The sequence below is a fragment of the Clytia hemisphaerica genome, unplaced genomic scaffold (assembly GCF_902728285.1).
Source record: "Clytia hemisphaerica strain Z4C2 unplaced genomic scaffold, Clytia hemisphaerica genome assembly, whole genome shotgun sequence".
Taxonomy (NCBI): Eukaryota; Metazoa; Cnidaria; class Hydrozoa; order Leptothecata; family Clytiidae; genus Clytia; species Clytia hemisphaerica.
Window position 1 is genome coordinate 181,555 of NW_027104027.1, and position 10,807 is coordinate 192,361.

The 10,807-nt window shown below is 35.4% G+C and overlaps 2 protein-coding genes across 2 annotated transcripts; one reads left to right on the forward strand and one right to left on the reverse strand.

Annotated features, from left to right (window-relative positions):
* The first annotated feature begins 433 nt into the window (after positions 1 to 433).
* On the forward strand, positions 434 to 3,096 carry LOC136811633 (major facilitator superfamily domain-containing protein 6-like). The gene is made up of 2 exons (XM_067068257.1): positions 434 to 1,040; positions 1,684 to 3,096. The coding sequence occupies exons 1-2, from the start codon at positions 808 to 810 to the stop codon at positions 2,930 to 2,932; spliced, it is 1,482 nt and encodes a 493-aa protein (XP_066924358.1). The 5' UTR covers positions 434 to 807; the 3' UTR covers positions 2,933 to 3,096.
* A 6,153-nt stretch (positions 3,097 to 9,249) lies between these two features.
* Positions 9,250 to 10,597, reverse strand: LOC136811635 (uncharacterized). Its single transcript, XM_067068260.1, has one exon. The coding sequence runs from the start codon at positions 10,505 to 10,507 to the stop codon at positions 9,362 to 9,364; it is 1,146 nt and encodes a 381-aa protein (XP_066924361.1). The 5' UTR covers positions 10,508 to 10,597; the 3' UTR covers positions 9,250 to 9,361.
* Between the last annotated feature and the right edge of the window lie 210 nt (positions 10,598 to 10,807).

Genomic DNA, 10,807 nt, shown 5'->3' on the forward strand with positions numbered 1-10,807 from the left:
AATTTTTAAAATTAAACCTTTTGTTTTGTCAAAACATTCACTTTGAGGCAAGAGACACTGATTTACCCTACCATTCTCCAAAATTAGAATTAAAAAAAACACGTGACTCGACAAAATCAGTTATCGCCAAATTAGTCCTAGCGCTAGAATTAAGCAATATCTGAATAGATATTTTGATAAGGGACTTATCAAGAAAAGTCTGACATCTCAGGCGTGGATTATCAGATAAAGCATTAATTTGTACGTATTTTCCTTCTATAAGAAGAAGTGAATGAGACCATTAAGCTTCCAAAAATTTAAGAACATCGTAAGAACACTCTTAATAGCTTTGTAACATGCTTTTTCTAGGAAATTCAAATTAATATTGAAAATAAAAACATCTTATCTGGAGGCTTAAATAATTTCGACGTTCTTATAAAAAATTATTCTTGATAGGTCATTCAAACATTATGCAACATTTCAAGTCAAGTGTATATGCCAGATGGTATATGTCATATTTGAATTGTGCTTACTATTCACCATTGAGGATGATTGAAACTTGAACTGTTCGAGGTGTCAATAAAAAGGACGCAAGGCTATCAAATGTATTTTAAAAACAAATGACACATGTACCTTGTGACCGTCTGTTAAGTTATTTTTTATGACAGAAGTTATGAAATCGAAATAAATTTGAAGGGAGGTAAATTTCATCAGGAAGAAGTAACCAGTCGGTCGAGAATCGTAAATATACGTAAATTTGCAAACTACAAAAAACTATAATGTTGATTACGTTGATATCTATAAATATCTTACAGTAACAATTGAAGCATGACAGAAGATGCAGAAAAAATACCACTCAGCAAGCTGGAAGATATCGAAATCAGTACAGAGGATAAAAGACCTAAATATCGCTGGTACCAAGTTAATAAAGACATCTTACCTGCTAAAATTGCATATTTCTTGGATGTCGCCAGGAGGATTGGAGCTTTACCAAATCTAGTGTTGTTTTTCACAGGGATTGGTTTGAACAAAGTTGACGCTGGACTCATCTTAGGCTTTAGGTATCCAAAGCTTTTTTCCCGTTCGTAAACAACCTTGAAGAAAAAGAACACGTTTTTTCAATAAGACAATTCATTTTGAAGCACAATTTCGGCCAAAACCATCGATAGCAATCCTATCCGCAGATAGATCTGCAGAACTTTCTCTGTAAAACGAATTTTCTGGCACCCAGATGGTGAAATTTTCATCCGACACGCTAAAGCTCTGAAGGTCAGGAAAATTTTCAACATGTGGAAGGTTTAGATTACGGAATTTTGCGAGACCGCGTCAAGGATTTTGCAGCGGGAGGCCTCCCGTTTTCGGGGATTAGCGAGTCCAACCAAAATATTTTTAGGTATACGGGAAAGGGCTGTTGAACCCAACTGGGGATGTGGTACATCAAAGGCCGACTATCATTCCTCTCCAATGGGAAATAGGCCCGCTTCCTTTAGGACTTTAGTGTGGGCGGCCGACAATCCGTCATCGGAATATCAGATAATAAAACGAAGGTCATTTGGATAATCGATCCGATCCTTGAAAGCTTTAGCGTGGTCAACTGTCAATAAGACGTAATAAATAAGAAATCAAAATGATGTAAAAAGAAAAGGTTACAGAAGTACTTTTTGAATGCAACATTGTAAATTCTGAACCTATTATTATTTTCAGGCTCATCGGAATGTTAATAGCTGGACCATCTTGGGGAGTTATAGCAGACAAATTTCATTGCCATCGTTTGATTCTAATCATAAATTGTATTGGAACTATTTTGACCATGGGTTGTCAACCATTCTTAGCGATTAAATATGGGAACCCAGACGTGAACAAATGTCCCGAGCCTCTTCAAAGAATGTCCAACTTCAACCAGACGAACTTGACCAGTTGGAGCTCTACCAGATCGAATAAGCCTGATCAGACGAGAACAGCCTTTTTCATCTTCTTTTTTGTCAGTATCTTATCAGCATTTTTTGAGGCAAGCAGTTCCTCATTTATCGATGTAGCAACGCTAAGAAAATCACAGCTTTCTAAACATCGGAAAATCGAATATGGTAGACAACGTCTTTGGGGACCCATCGGAGCAATTTTTGGGGCAAATGTAACCAATTTAATTGCTGATAACTTTCCTAATATGAATGTCACATGTTACTCTGGACTGTTCCTGACTCATGTTGTTTTCACTATCTTGTTAACGATAACTTTACTAGTCTTGTACAAGGGTCTATCATTTGAAAACAAAATTAAGGAAGATTCCAGTGCTGTACAGCAAGTTCCACAACAGACCCTCACAAAAGCATTCCAAACATACATATGTCAATTTGAAATTTTTCTTTTTTACACAACTGCAGTCATCACAGGTATCACGTTAAGCCCTTCAAAGGTATTCATGTTTCTCTACTTAAAAGAGCTTGGTGCAACATCCTTGATAAGAATGTTATACATCGCCATAGCCGGTTGTGCTGCAGTCTTTGGTTATTTCTTCTCTGGCAAAATCATAAAATTGATTGGTGGGCCAATGAAATCAATGATGGTTGCACTGATTGTATTCTCCTTGAGATATCTTGGTTTTGCTTATTCACCAAACGGCTGGGTTGTCCTTATTTTCCAACCTTTTCATTTCCTGAGCTTCGTGTTGTTTTTATCTTCTGGGATGGCATACGTGAAAGAAACCAGTCCATTGATGGTCATCACAAGTATGGTTTCCCTCTTCCTAACAATGTTAGAAGGAGTTGGCGTTCTGGTTGGTTCAAGTATCGGTGGTGTCATTTTCAAAGATTTTGGAGGACAGAATCTTTTCTTGATTTACTCATTTATCGCCATGTTTTGGGCCACCGTTTTGGCGGTTTATATTTACATCTTCAAGAAGACAAAGGAGAAGGTGACAGATGAACAGAATGGATTATCAAACATTGAAGAATAAAACCTTTACTAAGAAAACTGTATGGACTGCCTGGTAAATTTATTAATCTTAAAATTATAGTTTAGATGCTTGAACGATTTTATCTCATATTATTTTTAACAAGATGTACGTAGTTTTGAAGCCTAAAAATTATACCCAAAATAAGATTTTTCTGTTGAAATGGCATTAATAAAAAAGTCGATTTATTAATCTAATATCACTTCAAATCGATTTTTATCATTATACCACCTCGACCATTAGATCAGAGCTAGCCATAGCTCGGCAATCCTCAACCCCGTAATTGGACCTTTTTTCTCAATTGTCAAATATCATGCAAATTAACTCACTTTGTAGGAATCAAATCAATAACTTTAGATTGAGATAACTTTCGGTAATTGTTACTTACGAAGTACACAATAAATCCCGCACAAAATGGGCATATTGTACTGTGTTTATTCAAAGGTTTATTTTCTCTAGAAACACACACTTTAAAAGATCCAAATCAATAATAGCTCTCGGTAATTTGTTCGTACATAGTGAACAAGCCAGAACGCTGATTAGACCTATCTGATGATTAAAGTTAGAATTAGAGTAAGTAGGGAAGTGTAATATAGTCGAGTGCTGGAACGCCAGGGGGATAGTCAGTAATTGTTCGAGTTACTGGAATTCGAATTATAGATAGAGCAGAATAGCCTAAGAATCTCCTCAAGAGACCAGAAAATTGTTTGTGAAAAAATTTGTGGAGATAAAAGAACGATCAGTTGTTCTGTTGACAATTGAATTATGCTTGATGGTGGGCATTGTTATCAATGTTTTTGTATGAAAAAACGAAAAAATATTAGGAAAAAGTCCAATGAAAATCTGCAAAAACGGCCATATCCAGCATATTTCCGGCCAGAAAATTTTGGAGCCAGTCAATATTTTTTGTAAGCAACTACTGAAAAAAGAATGTTCTCAAATCACAATTAATGGACTTTTGCATAATTTCTACGATAAATTTTATCCTTTATCATCAAAGAAGAAAATTTGAGGAAATTTTCTTTTCAGACTTTTTTTTCACGAGTATAAATTTCGCGAATTGCCTTTTTAAGAATTTTTAACGGCCTAAAACCCTACACGCGAAAGCTTGCACGCCTATATTTAACACGAATTAAGAAATTTCGTTTTTATTAAACCCGTTTAATCAAAACCGAACGTGGTGTCCTTGAAAAAGCTAATAAAACTCGTGTTAATTTCAAGGCCGCTGTGTCTACTTATATCCGTGGAATAATAGTAGAACGTGCACAACGCACTGGGCTCAACTTCAGAAGCTTCAAATTATTCATAGGCTCGATTGTAGCAAAAAGAAAAACACCAAAAGATAAGTGCCCATGCCTTGAAAATCAAAATTTTTGAAAAATTAAAAAAAAAAAAAACCCAAGATAGATATTCACCCAAGAAACAAATGTGCAAAATGAGCCAAATCCTACCATTTTTGAAGACTCTAGGCTGCCCCAAAGCCTCGTTTTGGTGAAAGACTCGTCCCCAGGCCCCAAAAATTAAAATCTTTGAAAAATGAAACCCCCAGATATTTACCCAAGGAATAAGTGTGCGAAATTTCAGCCAAATCGAACAATTTTTGAAGTCTCCAGGCTGCCCCAAGCTTTAGCCTCGTTTTGGCAAAAAACTCGTCCCCCCAAGCCCCAAAAATCACGAAAAAATCACGAAATCACGAAAAAATACCCCTAGATATTCACCCAGGCTGCCCCAAAGTTTTCGGACGGACGTGCAGATCCAGAAATACGAAATGTCAAAAATCGACTCCCTCAAAGGGTCATAAATCTTCGTAATTTGGAATAAAGCTATAGTCTCTCAAAACGTCAAAAAAGGGAGAGAGGCTTTTCGAACTCTGGCTCGAAAATAAACATTACCTTGCAAACCTAGTGCCCTCCCCTCACCGGGCCTATAGCAATGTATATGAGAATTATTACTCGAAAAAAATAATTCGAGAATTAATTTTGCTGACACTTTTTAGGATATTTGAACTCGGCTGATTTCAAATGCGTGTTCTGATCTTTGGGCTCTTCCAGAAAAATTCCGTTCATGGGGGAGGGGGGTGGAGGTTGAATTAGCCAGGGGTCATATAGTCTGAATCGCAGACCTCTACAAAAACCCAGGTAGTATCTATAAGGAGCACAAATCCGTTAGTGAATGCCAGCAGCCTAGGGGTCACAAAATTAGCCACAAAATCCAGGTCTAAGTATGCTTATGACCGGGAGGATTATATATATTATCTCTATAACCCTTCGAACATCTTGGGGTCAAAGAGCCCCCCCCCCCCCAAAAAAAAAAACGAACTTTTTTGATAACTTTTGAAATATTTATTCAATTGACTTGAATTTTGCAAGTGTGCACCAAATACCAAATATGTACAGTGTATGGCCTCCAAAACGGAGACGGCCCCCAAAACGGAGGTCATCATTAAAATGAAGATTCTGACTTGTAGATTTATCAGAATTAAACCATTTTTGTTTATTTTGAAAGAATGATGGTCATACTTAAAAATGAACATGTTTTTGCTGGTTTGAGACAGATTCAAAATAACATTTTTGCGTCTAAAGGAAATATTTTAAAACCAAAATTAGATAGAAATTGCATATAACTCACTCTAGCTCCTTGGATATTGAAAATAAGTTATGAAAACGGGGTATAGGAAACTTTCTACACCTAATTCCGTTCAGAAAATGCAGATACATCTGTGACTTTAGAGGATGGGTAAAAGATATAGCATCTTGAAGGTCAACCAGTATTTTGGAGCCCTAGAATCAGCATTGATTAATCCGAAAGTTCTAAATATGAGAAACAGCTAAAAGCCTTGAGTTAATAGTTTATAACAAAAAATTAACATTACATACAATTTTTTTCGCTGAATCAGCAAAAACGGTAAATTCTCTCATTTTTTGCAAAATATAGGAGAAAAATATCTTTAAAGCTTAATATTTTCAGTTTCAGTTAAGCTTTTTTTCTAAAATTTTCACAGCTTATTCCATAAATGAATGGAACTATTTTCAAAAAAGATTTGTTTTCAAAAACTTGATTAAGACGTTGTTAAATCAAAATGGTCATTTTGAAAATTTCTAAATTTTCAGTTTGGACTTTGCAATATCGAAAAATCTTGAAATATTTCATAAAAATCATATATTTTACATCCATCGGGTCGTAAATTTAAGGGGAAACACAAATATGTTCATAGTTTTTTCCCCTATTACCACTGGGCTTAATAATTTAATTTTAACTACACCTCCGTTTTGGGGGCCCCCAACCTGCATTTTGACAACCAGGGGTATACTGTAAACATTTTATCAAACAAATTTATGCCCAAAACCCTCTAAATCACATTTCTAAATTATGGTCAAAATTTTGTATTCATATCTTAAAGATATCTCGAGAAACCGCTAAAATTGCAAACCTCCGTTTTGGGGGCCATTAGAAAAAAGCTACCTATCTTTAAGCGATTGAAAAATATTGTTAAAATTGAAAATTTTGAAAAAGAACTTCTGGGAAATGAAGTAGAGATGTTAAAGTTTTTCATGCAGCAAAAACCTTTGTAAAACCTCTTTTCCTCTAGATTTGAGAGAAATTTTAAATTTGATCGGCTTATTTTAGGGTGGCTTCAGCAAAATTAGATGTAAAATCAAGTACACGTTTTTTTTTTTAAGAAACACACTTTTAAGAAACATGAGGCTCAGAATGCCTAAAAACTAAGAAACATCTAAGAAACATGCTGAGGCTGAGAATGAGAAAATAACATTTTTAAAACGGTTTTACATTTTTAGAACCTTCCAATCTTTGCGTGAAAAATAGGCTGATTATGTCAAAAAGTTTAGAAACATGTAAGAAACATTTAAGGCTCAAAAGGCCGATTTCTTAAGAAACATTGAGGCTGCTTGGTAGAACTAGTTTCTCAAAAAAAAAAAACGTGTACATTGTAAGGGTCAGTAAAATGCACTGCCAGGGTGCCTTTTCACTGCTCAAGAGCTGCACTGCAAAGGTCCGATTTTGAAAGCCAATTTTTCGGCGGCACATGCCGTCGTTTAGAAATCGAGCGCCCCTCGGGAAATTTCGGCATCATTGATGACGTCGCGCCCACCTGATGACGTCATCATTCTTTCAGAATACCGAAAATAGGACCTCCTTAACTTTTTTTCACTTTAATTTTCTTTGCTCAAATTTCTTTTCTGAGGTAACTCATTGTATCTTTGGGGCTGAGGGTAAATTTTTTGCCACCTGTTGGTATCGTGTATTTTACAGAGCAGCCAAAAAAGGCCTTTTTTGCCTAAATAGCCCTGGGATACTGCATCTATTGATTGGAAACGCTATTACCTTAATTCTGACAAGTGTTAGATATTGATGATACAAAGCTTAACAGCAAAGGTTTTAGCAAAAACTGAGGAGTGGTTATGCTGAAAGTGAGCATTTTAGGTAAAAAACGGACCTGTCTGTAAATTACCAAAAGCTCCAGTAGTTCCGGCAGGTGGTCAACATGTATTTTACAGACTGGTCTGCAAAGTATGAAATACTCATGAGAATGAATTTTTCTGTATTAGTCTTTTATTTGATAAATCAGCCTTCAGGAACAAATCCCAACCAAATCGAATGAGTCAATCAGTCAATGGGCTCTTCCAGAAAAAATTCGTACATGGGCGGACAATATATCCTCCACCCCCCATGTACGATTTTTTTCTGGAAGAGCTCAATACATGATTTTGGTCAAGTTTACATTCCAAATGTAAAAATACTAACTAGACAGGTGGCCAAACAAAAATTTTGCACATCATTTTCAATAATAGTATCCATATTTAATTACCACTGGTCAAAATTTCAAGGTCATACCACTTTTTTAAGGGAGCTAGTAAAATTTACTATGGAAGTATCTTAAAAAAATAGGAAGATGCTCAAGGGAAACATAAAGCGTATATCTCAACTTTACAAAGCGTTTATAATGGGTGCTGAAAAATTAATAACAAAATCCACCTACTAATAAGACAGCCCTTAGTTTTTGTTTTTATTGCAACGACATCACATGATATTTAGAATAAATATGAGACTGCCTTTAGTTTTGACTAAAATTTGTGGACATTATGGAAATCTCGTATTTGAATGAAGAATGCTGGGTAAATAAAATTTCAAACAAGAAAGTGAAAATAATTTGAAGAAGACTTACTGTGAAGACATGTTAAAATAAAGTTGTCCAGGTTGGTTTGTTATTGGCCACCATTCCTTTCCTTTTCCTGTCACTTTATTGGTATATTTTTCAGTTAAAAATTTCATACTTTAATTATTCTAGAAAGAAAATTTTAACAGAATGAAATCTTTAAATTTTGACAAAAATAAAATCGCCAAGTTTCATCCCCTCTTCAAAATTAAATACATAAACCAAAATTACAATGGCCTTTGGAATTGACATAACTTACTTTACTTTCATGGTAACAAAAACTTATTTTTTTTGGCAAATTTCTTACTTTCTCCTACCACAAATTATTCAAAATTTCTGATAAAATTGGCAATATACCTAATTATTTTATTTTTTGCAGGAACTAATTTTCATTGTTTTAACTTTGAAATAAGCAAGGAAGATAACTTTTAGAGGATGAATTTAAAATGTTTCCAAAAATTCAAAATAACAAAACTAGATCAATTTGAATATATTTTCTTGAAAGAGACTATAAGATTTGTATGAGTTTCTCTGTTCTTATTTTTGCACCTTTAGCCTTTACAGTCCAAGAGCTGGGGGTCAAAATAGGCTCAATGAGGTTACCAGACATATTATATAGTCTGGTAGAATACGATTCCTCCCTGAAATTTGGCACATAATCTTTCTGATCCTGACTATCGTAAAGAATCATCATAAAAAGTGTTAGCAAGGCAAGACCCCAAGGACACATTATTACCATTTGAAAGCTCTAAAAATTTATATAGAAGACTTTTAGTGCACCTAACTGGAGAGGTTTAGGGAGGAAACAGTAAAAAACTGCGTAAAAACACAAATTTAAACATAAATATTTAATCAAGTTAGTTTTTTCTTTAACAAATCAAAATAACCTTTTATCCAAATGAGCCTGAATGGACTACTGAGACAGAATTGTTACTAACTTTGGGGCATTTTTTCGATTCTACAAATTTGTTTGCCAAATTTCCTTCAAGTTCAACCTACTCACAAATTAATCAAATACTTAGATTTTTTGAGTACAATTTCCAATTTTGGTCAAAAGTGTGAGAATTTTGATGCAAAGATTAAGAAGTAAATTGCCGAAATTTCAAAAGAAAGTAAAAGGGAATGACATTAACACAAAACAGGATTATCCAGTAAAATTGCATTTATTAAGATTTAAGATGTGCTAATTAAGTGTTACAAGTCATGACTTTAATATACTAGAATGTATTGTCTCTTGTTTATGATAACTTGTTTAATCAACACCCACCACGGAGTCGCAAGACCAAGTGAAGGGTTGATTCTTTTTGGATATTATAATCAGAGAGGGTTCGACCATCTTCCAATTGTTTGCCAGCAAAGATGAGACGTTGTTGGTCTGGTGGGATACCTTCTTTGTCTTGGATTTTAGCTTTCACATTGTCGATTGTGTCACTTGGTTCAACTTCCAAGGTGATGGTTTTGCCAGTGAGGGTTTTGACAAAGATTTGCATACCTCCTCTCAATCGCAAGACCAAATGAAGGGTTGATTCCTTTTGGATGTTGTAGTCGGACAAGGTGCGGCCATCCTCAAGTTGTTTACCGGCAAAGATAAGACGTTGTTGATCTGGTGGGATACCTTCTTTGTCTTGGATTTTAGCTTTCACATTGTCGATTGTGTCACTTGGTTCTACTTCCAAGGTGATGGTTTTGCCAGTGAGGGTTTTGACAAAGATTTGCATACCTCCTCTCAATCGCAAGACCAAATGAAGGGTTGATTCCTTTTGGATGTTGTAGTCAGAAAGGGTGCGTCCATCTTCCAATTGTTTGCCTGCAAAGATGAGACGTTGTTGGTCTGGTGGGATACCTTCTTTGTCTTGGATTTTGGCTTTCACGTTATCAATGGTATCACTTGGTTCCACTTCCAAGGTGATGGTTTTGCCAGTGAGGGTTTTGACAAAGATTTGCATACCTCCTCTCAAACGTAAGACCAAGTGGAGAGTAGATTCCTTTTGGATGTTGTAGTCAGACAAAGTGCGGCCATCCTCAAGTTGTTTACCGGCAAAGATAAGACGTTGTTGATCTGGTGGGATTCCTTCCTTGTCTTGGATTTTAGCTTTCACATTGTCAATGGTGTCACTTGGTTCTACTTCCAAGGTGATGGTTTTGCCAGTGAGAGTTTTGACGAAGATTTGCATGCCTCCTCTCAATCGTAAGACCAAGTGAAGAGTAGATTCCTTTTGGATGTTGTAGTCGGACAAGGTGCGGCCATCCTCAAGTTGTTTTCCGGCAAAGATAAGACGTTGTTGATCTGGTGGGATTCCTTCCTTGTCTTGGATTTTAGCTTTCACATTGTCGATGGTGTCACTTGGTTCTACTTCCAAAGTGATGGTCTTTCCAGTAAGGGTTTTGACAAAAATTTGCATGACTACTTCGTTTATAAAATTGTTGACGTGGAGATTGCTGTTGACGCTTCTTTTTTCTTCTCGATTTTGACTTTGAAAGAAAATTTTCAGGTATTTATGCAGAAATGTCATGTGACCTTTAAAGAACTGCTGATTCGTTGAAAAAAATGTCTTCTCATTGTCACGTGATGAACGTAATAAAATCTTAGGGGGGAACTAGTTTTTTCATAACTCTCTTAACTCTTAATGAACTGATAGACAAAAGTTATTAATTAATAATTTTACTACTTTTTTTAATATAAAATTCTAGATCTGTTTTCC

What these genes read in the sequence shown, in the direction of transcription:
- LOC136811633 (XM_067068257.1), top strand. Translation starts at nt 808, where the DNA reads ATGACAGAAGATGCAGAAAAAATACCACTCAGCAAGCTGGAAGATATC. An exon ending in GGACTCATCTTAGGCTTTAG is followed by an intron (nt 1,041 to 1,683) that starts GTATCCAAAGCT and finishes TATTATTTTCAG; the next exon opens with GCTCATCGGAATGTTAATAG.
- LOC136811635 (XM_067068260.1), bottom strand. Translation starts at nt 10,507, where the DNA reads ATGCAAATTTTTGTCAAAACCCTTACTGGAAAGACCATCACTTTGGAA.